General features: G+C 49.9%; 3 protein-coding genes across 3 annotated transcripts; all 3 read left to right on the top strand.

Annotated features, from left to right (window-relative positions):
- The first annotated feature begins 106 nt into the window (after positions 1-106).
- BO82DRAFT_352116 (CDP-diacylglycerol-serine O-phosphatidyltransferase) lies at positions 107-1,579 on the top strand. The gene is made up of 6 exons (XM_025634599.1): positions 107-325; positions 383-440; positions 505-542; positions 611-622; positions 683-864; positions 934-1,579. Exons 1-6 carry the CDS (start codon positions 274-276, stop codon positions 1,300-1,302), a joined length of 711 nt encoding a protein of 236 aa, XP_025494339.1. The 5' UTR covers positions 107-273; the 3' UTR covers positions 1,303-1,579.
- A 4,345-nt stretch (positions 1,580-5,924) lies between these two features.
- Positions 5,925-6,868, top strand: BO82DRAFT_277536 (WSC domain protein; the record flags this gene model as incomplete). Its single annotated transcript, XM_025631193.1, has 3 exons — positions 5,925-6,222; positions 6,283-6,785; positions 6,845-6,868. The coding sequence occupies 3 exons, from the start codon at positions 5,925-5,927 to the stop codon at positions 6,866-6,868; spliced, it is 825 nt and encodes a 274-aa protein (XP_025494338.1).
- A 2,634-nt stretch (positions 6,869-9,502) lies between these two features.
- On the top strand, positions 9,503-10,740 carry BO82DRAFT_381671 (flavin reductase family protein; the record flags this gene model as incomplete). Its single annotated transcript, XM_025637874.1, has 2 exons — positions 9,503-9,517; positions 9,674-10,740. 2 exons carry the CDS (start codon positions 9,503-9,505, stop codon positions 10,409-10,411), a joined length of 753 nt encoding a protein of 250 aa, XP_025494337.1. The 3' UTR covers positions 10,412-10,740.
- Positions 10,741-19,908: the final 9,168 nt, after the last annotated feature.

Raw genomic sequence — 19,908 nt, 5'->3', positions numbered from 1 at the left:
CGATAATTGGTAGCAGAGGCTGAGTGGTGTGGCGCGGGCCAACACCGCCTTGCAATGACGTCTAGCCACGCCTAAGCGGTCAAAGAATAATCTGTGCGCCTGTCAACACTCCTTCAGTCGATAACTGGGTTCCCATTGCATCATTCCCCTTCCATTCCCCACGGACAACCTCCGCATATAATCAAGCTTCCCCCGTTCGATCTCTCGCCCTCGCTTCAGTCTCCTTTACAATCGAATATTTGCAATTTGAGCATGTCTCGGAGGACATCCACCATGCCGTCGAATACATCTCAGAATAGCCGTGTCCCACCTGCGGGTGATGGAGGTATGCTTAAAACCTGGTGCCAGTCTCTCTGCGACAAAGTATGCTCACGATGTATAGGACAAGAAAAGCAAAAGATGCTTCTTTCAGCAGAGACGGGTCATTTTAGCATGGTCAGGTTAGCATCCCCGATCATCAAGCTGGTCTCTACGACCATGTACTCATCTGCTATCCTTTACCAGAGCTCTACATCTCGCCGATCTTGTGACTGAACTGAATGGTAAGGAATCTGATGTCATTGAAAAGTGATCCATCCCTAGGAATTCTGCTAATACATGTTGACTATAGGATTCTGCGGAGGCAAGCTACATCTCTGCCCGAGAGAGAGCCTGCGACCTCATACTGACTGGTTATGAACAGTGATGTCTGTCTTTTCGTCAATGCGCTACTGTCTCGGAGATCCCACCGATTATTCCTCTCTCTGGGCTGCTCTTACGTTTATGCCTTTCGGACTCTTCTTTGATTTCATGGATGGCAAGATCGCTAGATGGCGAAAGAAGTCTTCTCTAATGGGACAAGAGCTCGACTCTTTGGCGGATCTGGTACGTTTGTGGTCAATTCTGATATGGCTGGGGACCTGCTTCTGATCTACTATTCTTGTGCGTTCCCAGATCTCCTTCGGAATGGCACCCGCCGCTGCAGCGTTCGCCATCGGCATCCGCACCCCTGTCGACCACTTTTTCCTGACGTTCTTCGTTCTCTGTGGATTGACCCGGTTGGCGCGTTTCAACGTGACCGTTGCTGTACTTCCCAAGGACAAGACCGGCAAGTCCAAGTATTTCGAGGGCACGCCCATCCCAACCACCCTATCTATCGCAGCATTTATGGCCTACTGTGTCTCTCAGGACTGGGTCCAGGACAGCCTACCATTGGGCCTTGCGGGCGAAGGAACCGCGTTTGAGTTTCACCCCCTCGTGCTCCTTTTTGTGCTGCATGGCTGTCTAATGGTCAGCAAGACGCTGCACATCCCTAAACCTTAGAGGAGGTTCAACATACGAAAATGAGAAGCTCAACAGACGCGGTCCAATCTGTGTGAGCCGAGGTTTACATTTCTTGATAGTAGAGATGTCTTATTAAATGAGCATATATACCGAGGGAAAACCTACGTCAAAAGTGGACATCGAGTTATTTTTGGAGATAATCCTGTCGTTGAAAGAAACCACATTCTACTGTCGCATTTCGCATTTGTCTGCTGTTATTGATGGTAAAATCAGATCTTAAGGCTTAGTGCAACCATAACCTTCTTTTTCTTCTTGGGGCTCAGACTGCCTCTGCCTGGTGTCTTCAGTTACAGTAGAATGGAGCCAATATGTACTCTGCCAACTTCTCCGTCGCCCCTGGGATCCGCGATAAGAACAATATACTACCCATGCCAGCAACTGTTCCATTGTCTCTGCTGGCCACGGTCGATTTACTCTTTAATTGCAGTTGATTTAAAGGACTCCACAGCTGGTATGTTATCCGTGGACAATGCCCAGCAATATCCTATCAAGTTTTCCCTTGTACTCTGAGATTATGTGGCCCGCTCGTCGCAAATATGTTTCCGCCCGACCACTGCATGAACCACCAACATAAAACAACCCGCTGACACAATTCATCGTTTGGCCCAAGCACCGTTCTTTATTTTATCTTTACCAAGCAAGATCAACTGACGAAACAAATCCAACCCGCGCGACGACATGTGAAATATCATCAGACAAGTACACATAAATTCACCCTCGGTGCTGCCGGCAGCTGAATGCTGGCAGTTTCTGTGAATGCCCGTCTAAGCTAGCGGTAACTGCCTCGCATTAATAGAAGGCAAGCCCTCCTCTAGTCCCACAGTCTAGAATGATCCACGGCCTGTTTCACTCTGGCCGTCGTCGATATGCTTTTTCATTCGCACGAGGGACTATTGTTTCGGGGGATGTTCTGTAATCTCGATCATTCCTTGCAACCATTGCACAGCTCACGCGACTTTATTCTTACCAATGCCGCCGATTCCTGGACTCGAGGAAAAATCCCCGTCTTCAGGACCTGAAGTAGGTCTCATATTTGTTCCAACCTGCCCGAAAAGCGAGTGTACAATGGATCTCTCCTGCCCCCGTCATTTCTACATCATAATGTGACAGGCTTATGTTGCCGAGACATAAAACGCTCCGCCCCAGTCATCCGAGTTCTATTCAGCCGGTGCAGACCGTCACGGGCCCGTCAGGCAATCGTCCGTCCGGCTCATGCGCCATATCGCTGGCTGATGTCAATCCAAACGAGCGAGGCTGATTTCTCAGCAGATGATGAACAATGATCAGTCAAGCGAGCGATTTGCTTAGATACTATAATAAGGACATGTCGTTCGTCGCTCCCGCCCGGAGTTGCCCTGCAAAGTTAATCTTTGTGCCTCGGAGGGCTTTGTTTGCTAAAGATAATCAATACTAACCGTGATCCACTACGTCGGGCCACGGGTGTTCATGCCGGCATAGAGATTCCCCAGCTTTGTACTGTGCAGACGTATGAGGAAAATCGAGCCAGATAGAAAAGCTGGGTTGGCTTCAGTATCTCATCGCAGGGCTTCTCAAAGAACTGACAGGTTGAAGGCAGGAAGCAGATCACAGAAGCCCTTGAAGGTGTTTGTTTCCGTGCGTATACCGCATATTACATGCCAACCCGCAATTTGGACACGCGGCATACTATTGAGAAACTGCCTGGTCCAAATACAGCAGACGACGTGTGTGGCTTGAACCACCCGAAAAGAGAGAGAGTTCTTACGTGCAATTTACACTCGTCGATACGTACACCGGACAGGCCGGAGAGAGGGGGTAATTCCAACGCGCTGGGGTGAGATTTGTTGCTCGAATACTATTTCTATGAAAGATGGCATAGCATGTAACTGATGGGCTATTGCGGTAGTGGAGAACAATCTTGATCCCACTGAGTCTAGAAGGTCCAGACCTCACATCTCTTTTTCCAATCTTACTTCTAGCCTTTTGGCAGTTTGCAAGAACAACAATGCTTGCAACTTGGGAAAGCCGTGTTGCGAATATTGACTGACACTTGGAAAAGTTCGGAGCGGCGAACATCTAGGGTTGGGGCTAGAAGAGAATTCTCCACTCCTCTCTCTCTTCCCTTACTGCACTTAGCCGGAAGGGCTCAAGGGCCTCTGGGAGTTAGGGACTGGTTTACCTCGTCCCATCATTCCATTGGTGACTGACAGGCATCTAGTACCAAAGAGGCCTAGTGAGAGAACTGCTTATGGATTCTAGTCTACCTTAGCTCGCGAGTCCCTGAGCGCTTTTTTTCTTCCTGCCAGTGGTGTTGTTCTCCCCTTGCCGGTGGTGGCCTCGCCCTTCGTTCTCGCATCCGACTCACTGGCATGGGCCCTGTCGTGCACTATCCGAACATCATTCCTCGGGAGTACGGTGTGAAATGTCGGGCGTGGCTGAGAAGAATGTAACTGTCAGGCAGGCAGACTTCGACATCTTCGACAGGGAATGTGGTGCGAATAGCATTTAAAGAAGGCGATTGATTGATCGCTGCTGCTTGGGATTGCCCCGGGAGTTCGAGGCGAGCGGGAGAAGTGTCCCGCAAAAACATCCACCACGTACCGTGGACAATTCGCCACAAGCAAAGAAGACAGCAGAAGATTATCGATTCTTCGTCACGAACGACTGTCCAGTGGGCAGATTCGAGCAGCAGCAGGCCAGTTAAAGTACGACGGATCGACGGATAACTGTGCCCGATTTTTTTCTCCTCACGACATAGGTACACCTATGGACGGTACTATAAATATCCTCGAGGACAAGTGGTCGAGGTCGGACGACAATCGGAGTAAGACATGGGCGGAGTCAGTCAGTACGGTACACCGGGTCTGGTGGATGGGAATTGCGAGAGGGGTGTGTGTGTTTGTTCTTTTGACATGCACCTGTAGTAGGATGTACGTTACTGTAGATTGTCGGGTACACCTCGTGCACATTGACTACAGTCCACACCTTCAGTCAGTCAGTTAGGCGACATTTGAAGATGAGCGAGATGGAAGAAAATCAGCATCGTAATAACGAATGGTTAAGTCAGTTAAGTTATTTGGTGTACCATGGGATGGCTGTTCATCCCGTTTCAGAGCAGCTCATGACCAAACTGCAAGCCTTGGAGTGGATTCGCACATGCCAGTCTCCGCCCGTGTTTGACCCAAAGGAGGAAAAAGTGGGAGTTGCCCCTGGACCCTCCCATCGATCATTCGTCACACGCGCGGGATCATTTCCAAGTGCTCCGTACCTGGTACCTGCCTGGTACTGTACCTTAGCCAACTATCCGGTATTGACTCGGTACTAGAATAGATTACCACCATGCAGTGGCTCACTTTTCTGGGTACTGTACGGAGTACGATAGACGCACGGCTGCACGGGCTGCACATCCTCTGATCCAGGGTTGGTTTCCCTCCCGTTCCCAGAAGTTTACCGTACCTGGTACTCTGTATCCAGTAAGGTACGGAGTACCACCTCATTGTATCCGTAACTGGCATGTTTTGTTGTTTGTTTCCCCTCCTCAATTCTCTCTTCTCTTCATCCCCTACTGAGTTTAGCATCCTTGACTAGCCTGTCAGTGCGTCGCTTAAGGGCCTTTTCCACCCTTCGACCCTCTTTCCCCTACCCCCAATTCCATCTTGCCGCCCAGCCAGCAGCAGCCAGCAGCAGCCAGCAGAAGCAGCAGAAGCAGCAGAAGCAATCCCAATTCTATTTCTATCCACCTAATCTAACTAATTATTAGACTAGTCCGGTCAATCACACTCTTTTCCTTCCTCTAGAGGAGTCGTTGAACCGCCTCGTCACTTTCCTTCATCCCCTCCTGCTACTACTTGCTTGCTTGCTTGCGCTTGCTCACTCACTATTGACCCTAGACACTCGTTTGCTCTTTTGGGCCTCCACTACTATCATTACCATTCTATCCCCTTCACTTGTCTCTCTCTTCGACTTTTCACACTTCTTTCTATTTTCTCCACCGGCTGCCTGTCACGCGTTGCTTCCCTAAAGCAACTCAGACCTCGACGCCTTCGTATAACCGTTATTCCGCCAATTTCCGTTCCCCCCAAATCTCCGCCCCCCCGATTGCCACGCCTCAATACGCTCAAGGACCAATCCGTTCATTTATTGATTTGGGGCACTCTCGACCCTGACTGATTCCCCTGCCTAAGATACCCGTTCAGTCGCCCACTAAACTCTGTTCGACAGAAAGGGGTGCTTGAAACAACCTGCTCCTCAAGGCCCTTTTCTTCCCCGCCAAGGCGAACATCACACACTCTTTCCATCGCTTGCATCACTCTAGCCCTTCTTCTGCGCCCACCGGGGTTCAACTGTCCACAACTCGAACACCTCTCACATTGTACCCTTCTACCGCAGATCGCAGTGACAAGTACCTAAGATCTTGCGCAAGACGGGAAGCCGAGACTCACCCGACCTTCGAGACATTCACCCCAGCGCTCCGAAAAAGGGTTACGCAGGTCGTCCCTTTCCCTTCGTTTGCATCAACAAGCAACCTTGACTGTTGTGTCTGGAGCAGGTGTCCAGTCACCTCTATCGGCAGCGCCATCGTTATCCCATTCATCATGTCTTCCTTCACGAAACTCTTGACCATGCGGTCGGCTCTTGTGGCCTCGGTCCTCTTTTTGGCTGCCCATGTACCCACGACCGCTGCCTATGACGAAGTTTACAACGGATGCTACTCGAGCTCAACGCCCTTGGAAGACCAAGGATCATACACCTACCAAAGTAACGGATATTGCCAGAAGTTATGCTTGAAGGATAACTACGCCGTGTTTGCACTCCACAACAAACAAGACTGTCTCTGCGGAAATGAACTACCGGCCTCTTCGGACAAAGTATCGGATGACGAATGCAATCTGTCGTGTGCTGGCTGGCCATCGGTCATGTGTATGTTGCCTTTACCTAAGTGAAGTTTCTATGTGTATTCGATGCTGACCATTCGTCTAGGTGGCGGTGCAAACACATATTCGGTCTATCTAACAGGTATTGAGGACGACGTGGATAACTACTCTTCCTCGAGCAGTACTTCCAGCAAGGGCACCGAAGGGACGTCGACTTCGACAACACAGACACCCACAGTCCATGCCGTCACGAGCGGCGGGCAAACAGTCTATGTTACCGAAGCTCCTGCCACTCATTCCGCTAGTGCAAGCGCTACCCCAACCGAGAAGTCAAAAAGCTCAAGTGCGAACACTGCTGCGATTGCGGCAGGTGTTGTCATCGGAGTAGTCGGCCTGTGTGCGCTCATCGGTGCTGGGTTCTTTCTCTGGCGTTTCAAGAACCGTAAATCGGTGGAAGCGCAATATCGTCGGAGTGTTGGCGTGGACGGTTACGGACAACCCATGGCACAGGGCAGTGACTCCCGATTCGATGGTGATTTCATGGCTCAAAAACGGCAAAGTAACGGCAGTATCGACGATGATCAAGACTTCTCCCGTCGTATCCTGCAGGTAGGCTCTACCCGTCCCAACACAACAGGTGTTTGATTTGAGGCTAACTTAGTTTTCAGGTAACCAACCCCGACCGCCGCTAAGAGTCTCTCCGATACATCCTGGCAAGTCGTCGCGTACTTGCGCCATCTGAGTCACGTTCTTGCTTTCCTGCCATCCGACACTCCGCTCGCTTGTGATATTGCCTCTTCTATGAAAGACGCTCTTCTTCTCGATATCCCCCTTTCTTGCCAGGCTATTTAGCGACCTTGTGATCTCAATATCAGAGCATGTTATCGGACAAGATCCCACTTCTTCATCAAGCCTCGACTACGATGGTCCCATTTAAGATACGTCGCTGGTGGTGACCCAGCATCGATCCGAATGCGCTTCAGCACTCAAGAGGGTTGTCTCACTGCCGAGACAAAAGGCCTCTAGTCCCGAATCACCGCTGTGATGTACTTTTGGAAGGGCATGGGCTCAGTCACCCAAGTTCAACGCTCCCTTGGGTTGACACATCCGACATGTCCACCAAGGTTCTTTGTTGTATTCTTGCTTTTAACCAGGGCGTTTGGCATGGGTTGTATCTTACGTTAGTCATCTCTCTTTCCGGGCGGATCTTGAGTCCCCGCTTTCTCTTTTCATCTCTTGAGACATCGAGCTTCTGTTTTTGTGATGCTTCAAAACTGCTGCGATGCTTTTGCAATGCCTTATCGTTGATATTATTAACGGTGGCTCCTGTTTCAATATGAAACGGACAGGACAGGACAGGCTAGGTCTCTGTAACTAATGTGAGGATGAATGGATATCATGCACTCGTTGATAGGTGTAGGTGTAGGGACGTAGTCTTCTGTCAGTTCCGACGGAGTGGGCTGCGTACAGCACCGTGAGCGCCAGCCAGATCTCAGTCGACACACTCCAGCTGACACGGTTGACAATCCGATTCCTTCTGCGTTCAAGCAAGACTCGAACGAGTCATCCACTGACCGCAAACCACCACTCGACCCAGCGTCAGGTCAAGCGTACCCAGGAGCAACCACCTCCTACCATCAGTTGCATGCATCGTCGGAGCTCATCAGGGAACACCTTCAATCCGTCTATATACACAAAAGCCGCCTCCCATGAAGAAGAAGGCCAGACGAGGACAGTGCAAGCAATCCGATGCCTATATGTATTCCCAGATCAACCGACCATATATGTCACATTCATATCGCTTCTATATCCCTCTCCAAACCGAAATCAGCGGAAGCATATTCCTAGCCGGAGATGCAACCATAACAGTCTACAGTCGGACTCCTCCCCAATCCCACCCTTCCTCTCTCTCGATTCGAATGAGTATCATCATTGCAGGGCGGTACAGTACTTATCACGGCCGAGTATGGGTTACTCGTAGGCGGTGCGCTGCTGCATTCTTGCCTAAAATCTGTATCTATAGTCATAACGGGAAGATATCTACCCATTCAGCCTGCTTACACCCTCCACGTTTTTGCACTCGGGAAGAGATTTTAGGTATACATTGGATATGGGATTCTTGGTCTCCAGGGTTCTCCGTCGCCGTGCTTCCTCTTGAAGGTGTATGCATATGGCTGTTCTACAAGGCACTGAGTGACTTCAAGGAAGGGGTGTAAAGTACCTCGTGGAAAGGGACATCAGGAAAGGGGGGGGTTAGGGGTTATAAGCTAGTTGCCAGCTGGTTGCCAATGAGTATACTTTACAACCTTAAGTCTCGAATAGTCTTCTAGAGGTGTGAACCAGTCTATAACCAGTAGAAGGATTAGGCTTAAACTAAACACACACATTCTACAAGACCATACCCATAGCTTTATGTCGTAGGTATATATACAGTTGAAGATGTAGATCCCATCTACCTCTCGGCGAGATTCCTAGTTCCAATATACGTTTTGCATGCATGCCTTCACAACTATTCGGAATTCTCTTTTTCCTTTTCCATTTCACGAACAAGTTGCAACCACATCACATCCAATCTGGTTTTTGAACCAGTGTCACACCCACCTGTTGCTACTTCAGGCTCAGATTCCCCATTGAATGGGTTGTTTCCCTCCCAGGATGGTCCTCTGGATGATGAAAAGGCCTGGGGGGAGAAGGTTAGGATCTGTATCCTGATTGTACACATAATACATTAATATAAATGTGTCAGCCGAGGAGGTGATGACCAGATGTGGAAAGTGGTTGCTCGCTACTAGGTTCGCGGTCCTGGCTCTCTTGGTGATTTGGGCCTTGAGCGAAAGAGAACAATGAGGAGCATATATCACATGTTCTCCCTCAAGCAAGTGGTCGTTGTTTACAGTTCAAGATCTTTCCGGATACATGGAAGATTATGCTGAAGGGGGGGGGATTTCAGTGTTTCCTTCGAGCACTTCGCTTTGTCAGAACCACTTACTACTTTTCGCCGTGCTTGTCTATACATCAGGAGCATAATCATTCATGAACAAGACAAATAGATTCTCTTTCTTTCACACTCGTAGAGTTATGGCGACAAAAAATGGAGGTCACGGGAGCCCGGCGAGTATGCGGAGAAGACGTCACTCCAGAAATGCCGTTCTTTGTTCTTTAGCAAGTGACGCGTCCACAGCCCCCATTTTCGACACGCGATCCGAGTCAGGTCACTTCTCCCTACCCTGCACGTATTCTCTTCTAGGCAGGATTTCTCCACTGCAGGCCTAGGTCTACAAGCTTACAAAAGTTATACTTACATCCTTCCCAACACCTTAGCCTAAATGCCTCTCAAGCGAGTATCAGGCGACAACCGAAGTGCAGGAAAAAGGGACCCAACCAGACCGCTAGGTCTGAGTCCACGCCGTTCCAGCAAAAGGCCTAGATGGCATCAGAAGCAGAAGAGCCTGAAGATTCAGGAGCAGGAGCAGGAGCAGGAGCAGGAGCAGGAACAGGATCATTTCGATGATCGGAGCCGATTCCTCTCCTATCCCACGCATAAAGTCAATCGCCTCCTGGAGCCTGGGCCTGTGGTCCTCGTCACCACCGGGTCTCTAGCCGATCGGACGCACAATATCATGACAATGGGCTTTCACATGATGATCCAGCATGAGGAACCAACACTGGTCGGCGCATGTATTGGACCGTGGGACAAAAGCTTTGACAACCTGAAAAGAACCGGCCAATGCGTGCTTGCAGTACCTGCTGCGGAGCTGCTGGAGCAGGTGGTTGATATTGGCAATTGCAGTGGCGAAACGGTGAATAAGTGGGATGCATTCAAAATGATCCCTGTGGAGCCACCGGAATCGCCGTTACCGCCAGAGACTGATCCAGAACGCGAAGATGGAGAAGGAAAGGGGCAGGGTTACATGAGGCTGGAAAGGACTGCCCGTGCGCCACTGGTTGGCGGGAAAGATATCATGGCCAATATCCAATGTGTGGTTCATGATCGAGCGTTGGTGGCGACGTACCACTTGTGGATACTGCGGGTTGTCCGCGCATGGGTGAACAGAGACCTGGACTTGAACTATGGGCAGAGCAATCAGCAACTAGAAGAGCCCTGCGGTGCTGTTGGTGGCGGGAAGAGGCAGATGAGGATGGTGCACCATCGTGGGGACGGGAGGTTTGTGGTGGATGGGGAGGAGCTCGACATGAGGGATAGGATGATCAAATGGGAGGAGTTTCAGGACTAAGCCTGTCAGAAACACTAGGTTTCATCCACCCATTGTTTGGTCATGGTACCTGTCTCAGATATCCCTCTGCATACAGGGTGAAGCCGCGTTCCTGGACCCAACAGTGGGAGCCACCTGTGGCTGGTCAGCAGATCAAAGGAATCATGCAGGTGAGAGGCACTATGACAGTTCAAGCACCTCATCCGCTTAAGCAGAATGTGCGAAACGTCTAGAACAATACCTCTGTTGGTATAGTCTTTCCTGAAATTGCGCTCGTAGCAGATCCGCACAGCTGAGCGGCAAACGCCGCACCAACACGTTGGTTTGCGGAAGTTTGCGTTGGTGGCTATCATTCTGTTGCGCTTGCCTTATGACATGTGTTTTGATTGGAAACATTTCTGATATCACCATGCTTGAATTAGAAGATGTCTCATATTAGACACAGTAGCATGGTTGGCCTTACTGGAGCTAAGAGCAACTTCGCTGACAATCTCGTGTAAAGATTCGATCTAATCCGTGTGGCATGCTACCGCGAACATCTCCGAGCTGTGAAGATGAGAACGAGAAAGCCTGATGGTGGCAGGGCTCCGCAACCGTCATGGCTGAGGTATCCACACTTCAGAGTTCAGAAGCGTTGTAGGATGCCCCAAGAATTCCGAGTAGTGCCCTATACACGTGCGGGCAGGATGAAACTCTCTTCATGCTCCCTGCACCATGCGGACAGCAAGGTACGAGAGGGAGGGTCGGCGAATCAGCTCGCCAGCCTCCACTTTATTCTATAATTGGTAGTAGTTCGACTTTAGAGCTTTTGACCGGGGCAATCATGCATGGACCATTGTAACCGTCAGAGGGACGGGAAACGTTACTGGTAGCAAGCAATGATTGCAATCATGGCGGTGCAGAAGTATGGCAGAAGCGGGATGGTTCCTCATCCGAAGGGGCCACTGCCTGCTAGCAGCGTGGCTTGGAGACCGCTTGATGGAGATCCAGAGGACATTCTTAGTGCAAACCGATCGTTGAACACGCCGTTGATGTCAGAGCACCAGCCTCTCTAGCAACAAACGACCAGGGGGGACCGGACCGACACCGATTGTTGTCAGAAGCTGAGACCGCAGCAAGAGTCAAGGCCATGTGGCCGTGCTGAAGCGCATGGCACCCCTGTCATGGGGGCGAAAATAAGAGGCCTCGTGGCCCTATGACATGCAATCTGTATAGTACATAGGTTAGATGCGAGCGGTGCAGTAGCTCATAAGCTACCAGCTGCAGGAGGACGTACTTGGTGCATAGCAGCGCCCCGTGTAATATGCAGATTTGCTTGTAGAATGTTCGAAGCAGTATGGAATATCATGCCCTGACCAATGGCACGAAAAAGAACCACACTCGTTTAGCCGATCGTCTTATCCCGGCAACCGGGCACTGTTATCACAAAATATCCCCCTCGTGTTGGAGGAGGGTTGCTGACAGGGGCAGGAACATTTTCCGAATTGGGGCTCATAGTAAGCCTTGAGAGATCGTTCCTACAGAATTAGCGGTAGACAAAGCACAATGTGATTTGACGAGATATACTATACTGACGACACCGACAGCCATGAAAAGACAATGTACGGCTGGCCCCTTAGGAGCCCGAACCCTATACGAGAAGATGATATACTCACGAAGTATACCAGCTTGGAGGTGTCAGCTTGTCACTGAAGCAAGTACAACTGCCAGCGGGAAGACCGCCCGTCAAGATGGGGTAGGTCTACCGTGCAGAGCGGTATGAAAGTGGAAGAATATGTGTCTAAGCGAGTGCTTGGACATTCGATGTGTCGATCACAGACGGGCTCGGCCGTGACCGACTATTACCGTGCCTGGTTCGCAGTCGACCTTTCTTACCATGGCGATGCCAAAGCATGATTTGTCTGCTCGTATAACGTTAACATGGCCACTTAGCTATTCTTATCCAACATTCAGTCGAGTAGACCCTCACTAGTCACTATTGTATATTATGGGTTTTGTCCAAACGTAAGAGGCTCGCCAGAGTTGCGGACCCGCGGGACGGTCAATCATGCAGGCCAAACTGGACGAACTCAACTGGTTGGCTTGGCAGTGGGGTAGTCTAGGTTGCTAGGACCTGAGGAGGTTGGTACCAACTGTCGCTTATTAGACTACCATGCAGTCGAGGGGGCCTGACACTGAGGTCTGAACTTTACTAGCATGTAATTTAGTGAGAATTGGTGGGATAACGACTAATGTCGCTGAAGGTACGTAGTGGGAATTTAGGGACTGCCTGCCCGTTCCAAAATTGCTATTCGGCAGTAGCGCTTAGCTACCCTCAGCATACGCTTGGTGTTCTATCAACCTAGTCACTAGCGTGAGTGACTTAGAATGTTAGCTGCAGACCTGGTCCTTAGTGGGTGTGTCGAACTCACTTCGCAATGGCTTTTCCTTGCATGCCTGACGGGTCAATTCCGTCCTCATGTCCAGGCAGTGCGGCATTGGAGATGGGGATTTACATTCCCAAAGGGCAGCAGCCAGACTCGGCATGTTCACGCTTTAGAAGCCCCCCACTCTGATTAGACGAAGAAGAAATGTGATTGCAGACAAGAATCAACTGGGGATGGAGATCGACGATGGCTCACTCTCGATCGGACCGCCTCTTGGGGGGCTTTGGGATTCTGAGCCTCTTTTTCGACCGCCATCCAAGTTGGAGGAAGAGCGGAAAATCTCGAGAACTGTATTAATGCGTATTGAAGAAGGCCATATTTGCTGATTAGCCGACAAGGTAGCCCGATTGTTTCGTGTTTCTCTTGTTGCATGAGGCTAAGCAAAGAGATGTAAGAGTGAAGAGTAAAAGAATACATGGGTCAGACGCTCTATGACGACAGACAAACAAACAAACAAACAGGAACAGGGGGGAGGGGTAGGATTACCTAAGAAGACAAGACAGCCTGAGGCAAGGCAGACTCGCTTGGTCTGTCTGGTCTGTCCGATAAGCCTTTTTGCGATCTTCCGGAACCAGAGTCGATGACCCCCCCCCCCTCCCCCCAAGGGTGTGTTTCAGGATTGCAGATTGCCCTTAGAGGGTGACATGAGGTCAGAACTGAAGAGAGAAAAAGCCCAGTTCGTTCGTCCGTTCGCTGGTTCGCTGGTTCGCTTGTCATGCCACCTGGAGGTCAGGCACCTGCAGGAGCAGCCCCCGAGATTGCTGCTGATCACCACGTTTTGTACCCAGCCTACGTCAATAACCATATTTCCAAAGAAATAGTTCTTTGTGACACTCGATCCCCGTTTAGATCCTTCGAGGCAGGTACACATGTACTGTACATACAGTATCGAAATCCTTCCCTCCTGCGGATCCAGCCGTACCTGAAGAAAGAGGTAAACAATGGAACAGGATCATTTTGCAGTCGGCTAAGAGTTCCAAACTGTAAATCCTCCAGGAGCCTGCCTGGACAGTCCCATCGTTTGGTGGACTTCATGGATTCTGTCGTCGGAACAACATGGCGATGCTAAGAAAGTTAACAGACAACAAGGCCACGGGCATGGCGGATACCGGGGCAGTTTCTGGCTCCGGCGGTACGAAGACCCCCGCCGCTGCCGGAGCGCACTGCCCTGCCGAGCCTCCGATCCATTTTCCTATTTTCCTTATTCTCCAGGACCCAGTACGAAGTAGCTAGTAACCGACTGAGCAGCTCAAGTCCACCAGGTTCACGGTCACCGTCACGTTCACTAGACTCAACTCAGAAGTGTATTCGAAATACCCTGTATAGTAAGTTGTAGGTTAGTCCAACAATGGCTTGCAGGTTGCACGTGTGCAAGGGAATTTCGAGTTCCAAATTGTCTCACAGTCTCACTGCTGTTTCAATGTCCGCAGCCATTGGGCCAGTCAATTTCCTCGCTTGGACTTCTGCAAAAGGAATGCCTCGCGAAGGGGGGTTAGACTGGTAGTGTTGGTGTTAAGTTAGTGAACAAAATGAGGTGTTGCCCACGGCAATACACCACAACGTTCCGGGCCGGGTTTAGTCTGGGACTAGGCCCGTGAGCGACCAATCTATTTCCTGGTTGAGTGTAGTTACAGTAAAGGCACCTGACACTGCCATGACTGCCCACAGGGGAAGGAGATAACCGCTTAGTATGGAGTACTAAAGACAGAATGTGGTTAGTCCAGCACTGTACAGTACACACACAGTACACCCACTGACGTCCATCTCGGCCGTGGCCTCCCGAGTCAATACCCCGTCTTCACCATCATTTTTACTCAGCTAATCAATCCAAGCCATTAAATTAGCAAATAATATATCGCCAAATTACGAGGAAGGTCTTTGTTGAGGATTGAAGAATTAAAGGCCAGGAGAAACTCGGCCGTAACCTGGCCCTCTTCAAGTTAAGTTAATTAGGTGGGTTCTGAGACCTTTTAATCATGCTTTGATTACCTTTGAATTCCGATGCAACCCTCCTCTACACCTAGGCCAGTCGTTCTTGTCCCTCCTTGTTTCCCCACAGGAAGGCCACGTTGTTGCTGACCACCACCATTACCTTTTTGTGCCACACAGGACCGGAATGTGCCGCCCAGTGAGCACGATGCCTTATGCCTGTGGTTATAATTAGTGTCAAGCCGGCTTCGACTTCTTGGCACCGTCGCTGCATGGACAACACAAGACATACTCTACCGTCAAGCCATCTTACTTTGCAGCTGTGGTGTAGGAACCCGGGCTGCGCAGCCCCAAAGTCAGACTTCTAAGCACGGGATGCATTAGTTGGAAACCTGGGCGAAGGCGACAAGAAGAGAAATAGAAAGAGAGGACATGCATCCATACAGACAGATAGATAGACACCATAATACTTAGCGTCTTCAACTCCTCCTCAATGGTGTGATTCCCCTCTCCTAGGCCCCATTGCCACGCCTTGAAGGATCACGATCCTGGCATGATGTCCCCGCCACGTGAAGAAGACTTTCTAGCGCGGACTGAAAGATTACCTATTATCTCCTGGAGCAGTGATCCAATGACTGGATTATGGTGTCATACCCATGGCACTCGGTGCCCCAAGTTCCAGGGCCTGAGGCAGTCCCCCATCGAATCAGGTTTCTACATAGTACTAGGTAGCTAAGCCGCCTCCTTGGTCGGTTAGCTACATTCTCCATTTTCACGCGACGTATTTGTCAACCACGACCCGAGTACCCTCTTTAGGATGATTTTTCTTCCCAATTCTGAACTAATGCACTCTACTATAAGATCGAGCAATCTCGGAAACAAAAGCGGCTCTCATTGAGCAGCAGCACCACCACCAAAGAATCCCGTCTTCGCGTGGATATGACATTCCCGCCGCCAATAATGGATGGCTTGGTAAGTTGGTTGACCGACTGGTGCTTACTATGGAGCAGTGTACATGTGTAGTGTGGCAGCGTCATAGCAACGAAGGAGAACTCCGTACTGTCATACCATTGACGGTCCCTTGCCAACACGGGCGCCAGGAACATAGGGATCCGTGCCTTCCGATGATTCCTTAGTGATTCTCACACCCTCCCCGCTCCCCGGAAGATCAATTCCCATCATTTCAGGTCTAGTACCGAATCTCTGGTGTCATGTTTGATACTTACTGTTTCAATCATTCATTCGTGGTGCTTTGTGGTTGTTATCAAACCCGGAGTGTCGTTGGTCAGGGAAAAAGCAATGTATTATGCCTTCGACCAATCATTTAGCCTGAGGCGTACAGCAACCAAGAGTAAGCACATTGTTCTGGAAGCACAAGGCTCATTTGGGCGGTACGAGGTGCGTGCAGTCGATTCTCACGATGAAACAAGCTAGAAGTCCAGTTGAATTCACGAAGACTCGAGGGTGGCAGGGGTGCTGTCTCTGCTCACATTGAGCGTATCATTTCCTTGAGGGGAAAAGGAAGGGATGATGAGCCTACAAGCATGCCCCACTGGCCACAGGGCTGGACGCCCTCGCTGCCACACTAGATGTCATTGTATACTTCGACGCTACTAAGCCACCTACCTCCGGTGTAACTGTGCATGAATGTGCCTACCACATTGTCCGAAGTGCTTGCTGTGGTAGTCTCCAAGTACCGAAGCGTCGAGCGATTGACATTTCCGATTCTCACATACCCTGATACTCTAGAAACAGAATCAGAATCAGACTAAGTTGGGGTTGCTGACTTTTACATGATGCCCTGCATCGAGTCATTACTACCAAGGGTCTCTGCTGCATGATGATAATGGAACTGAATCAGTTTGCACAGAACACTTGGTCGATATACGTCCAGGTTGAATATCCTATCGATTCAGGGAGCAGTCTTAGGAACTCTATTCTTCGTCAGGCGTCCAGCCTGTACGGTAACTATCGCCGCCGTAACAATGATTCTTCAGACTCCAGTTGCTAAGTCTTCCTCCCGTTGTCTGCAGGCCCCGATAAGGGCTCTGACCACAGGATTTCATCGAATCACAGGACGTGACGAAGGCGTGTGTGGTCGTGCTCCCCCTAAACGGAGACCATGGAATCTTACTTGGAGACAATATTTCCATAATAACGGGCAGCAATATAAGGTAATCGACCGAAACACGCCGATCGTCCTACACGTGGTTGTGTGACCTCAGCTGGTCTTTCTCCCTTGCCTGATCCATCTATAATGGATGTTTCTATATGCCCCAACGGGTGGTTCTTCATCGCTCCTTAGCAGCCCTTGCAATCATGACACATTCAACGGTGCCAAGGGTCGTCAAGGATTCTCCTTTTACTACATATGTCCTTATGTCCGACAAAATCCATCAACCCCATTAACCCAGAAAGGGACATTTTGACTCAAGCCCACGATCGCCTGTGCTATGACAGCGGTAAACCCTGGGTTTTGCTTGGTTGACTAGCGGGCTATCTCCGACCCTACGCCGGTAAGAAGCAATCAAAGAGGGACCCGCAGGCCGCCAGTCTAGAGGCTCTTCTGGTACTGTGAATACCTGTAATCATGGTCAACCTTGTCAGTCTGTAGTCAGTAATGGGCTTGTGTGAAGAAACCAGAGTATTCTACAGTACTTAATTAATTCACGCAGTCATGCAAGCCCTTTACCCAGGTCGTCTCGGTCCATTCGCATTCTGAATGGAAAGTAGGCCAGTGGGCGAATGCTAGAGCCGCTTAATTGACTGGATATAAATTCCAAAATGAGGTGAGTGGATAGCGGTTCCACTTGGTTCAATTGGTTGGTTCGGGATGGGGGGGATCCATCTTGGCTGGAGTGGTCCGTGGAGCTTCTGTTTACCTACGTTTCTAGGCCGGGGCCTTTGGACCTAAGCTCTATGGAGCCGTCTAGTCTAATCGACCATCCTGGCACACCCTCAGACATTTAGCCTAGGGCGGATAGCAATCTCCATTCTCCAGTCTCCATGGTGGACCCCCCTGAGGCTTGGACGGAAAGCCTGAACCTCTGATTGCTACGGGGAGGGCCGGACAATGAGCGAGAGCCTCCATGAGTCGTTTCCCATCCAGCAATTGTCTACCTAACCTAAACCAACACACGCTAAGCAGAGGGGGGTAGATATGGAGATATCTCTTTCTTCCCCCCCCACCTCTCTCCCCCCAACCTCAGCCATGACAGTAAAAGTACTGTACCTAAGAGGCGCTTAACACTAGCTCACGCGAACACACCAATGAGAAGAGTCAAATCCCCAACATTCTCTCTGACTGTTGATTGGATTTCTGTGAGTGTCTCTTCTTCAACTCCCACTCTCCTAACGTCCACCACCCAACAACCCTTCCCCCCTCCTCCACTGATCTTGCGAGAATTTGCTCCTTATCGTCGATATCCTGACCTCCTTGCCGCGAAGATCAGTTTGATCCGCTGAAGACCCCTGTCACGCGCGAGATATCCATATGGTCGTAAGCCTTAAACCCATTATCCAGCATTTCAGTTCGCTGCATAAAAGTGGTACTGTACTGTACTGTACTATACCTTTCTATCTAGAGGTAGACACACGGGCGCAGAGCCGCGTGGAGTGGCAGCAAAACCATGAGGCCCGGTTAATCAATCCGAAGTCCTGTATGGCATGAGCGGTGGATGGCTTGAAGTTCATATTGATTGCTGTTAACATGTCTGTCATTATCTCATGTCCGCATTCTGCGGGTAGGAATATTATTTTGTGAACTATATCCTTCTCTTCCGGGAAATAGATTGGGCCATTGGCCCATCCATCCATGATCCATCCAGGCATTTCTCGATCGGAAGGTCTGCTTTTCCCTGGATCCTCACTTCCCCCCCCACCCACTTCCCCCCTCCCCTCCCTCCCCTCTCTCCTCCCCGGCGCCTCGTGGCGGCGGGAGACGATGAGGATGGTGATGACAATGGAAGGAGATGGGAACGAGCCAACAGGTGCAACTTCCACCAAGTAATTTTGATTGACTGAACCGCTTAGAGTAGACCGGGTGGTGGTGGGGGTGTGGTACTGTACGAGCTGCATACCGGCATCGTAATTTATCCCATGATTGCATGGTCTTTTTGTTGCCCCCCTTTCCCTTTTTCCTCCCTTTCCTCTTCTCTCCATATCCCTGCAGTGCGCCTCAGCCGCAGACTTGGAAGGTGTTGGTCTGTTTCCGGCTGCAATTTGCTGCTGTCGTTGTCATGACTAACTAACGGCAGATGAGACAATGCATATTATTTGTCAACTATTCCGTAGGTTTTTTTATTCTTTGCAGTGAGGTTGATTATCTTCCGTATTGTCCAGTACTTTGTCTTGCTCCCCGAATCCTATTATTCTTTCTTTCTTGCTTCTCTTTGACTTTATACCTCCATTTTGACTACTTGTCGTATCGAGTCCACTTTCTTATCGCCCATCGCCCGTCGCCCGTTTGAATCCATCCTGCCCCGTTTCCCGCACCGTCAATCATGTGTATTTCGATGGGAGTTAGGGAATTAATCCGATCCTTTTGACTTTGGAAAATGAGGATGGGTCGATCCCGTCAGTGGTTACCCACTCGTGCTGTCCCCAGCAGCCAACATAGCCATGGTGGCTAACCCAGTATGATCACTCTGCAGAGAATGATCATCAAGAACTGCTTTTCTGCTAGCTTACCTCTGACTACTCGGGACTAGCCATTGATGCTGGTTACATTGGCCAAATATTTTCGTGAATTTCCGCATTTTCGTATTATTTTCGATCGCTTTGGGTCTGGATTTTTAGGATGTATACAGCTATGGCTTTGATTTGATTTTTTTATTTTAGTATATTCTAATTATTTTTTTTTTCTTCTTTCTTTTTTCCGACCAAATATCTTAGTCTTTTCTTTTTCTTTTTGGAATTATGATTTTATTTTCCGAACTGTCTTTCCCTACTCCTCTGCCTCCTCTGCCTCCTCCCCCAAGTTACCCGGCGATCTTTCGGTACCGTATGTGGTAGGTGAGAAGTAGACTTAGCCGCATTGGGAGATTCTTCTATATCTCCATCATCATCTCTGCATGTAACTATTCTCACCTACCCTTCTCCCGGCCCTCTTCTAAGCCTTCCTTCTCCTCGTTCTCCATACCAGTTCGTTTCAGATCTTCACTT

The sequence above is a fragment of the Aspergillus uvarum genome (genome assembly GCF_003184745.1).
Source record: "Aspergillus uvarum CBS 121591 unplaced genomic scaffold BO82scaffold_12, whole genome shotgun sequence".
NCBI lineage: Eukaryota > Fungi > Ascomycota > Eurotiomycetes > Eurotiales > Aspergillaceae > Aspergillus > Aspergillus uvarum.
This window is presented reverse-complemented; position numbering and strand designations above follow the sequence as displayed.

Bases quoted from the DNA above. Each gene is read 5' to 3' on its own strand.
- BO82DRAFT_352116 (XM_025634599.1), top strand. From the start codon at position 274: ATGCCGTCGAATACATCTCAGAATAGCCGTGTCCCACCTGCGGGTGAT. The intron at 326-382 runs GTATGCTTAAAA...CACGATGTATAG, and splicing joins CCCACCTGCGGGTGATGGAG to GACAAGAAAAGCAAAAGATG. The intron at 865-933 runs GTACGTTTGTGG...GTGCGTTCCCAG, and splicing joins TCGACTCTTTGGCGGATCTG to ATCTCCTTCGGAATGGCACC.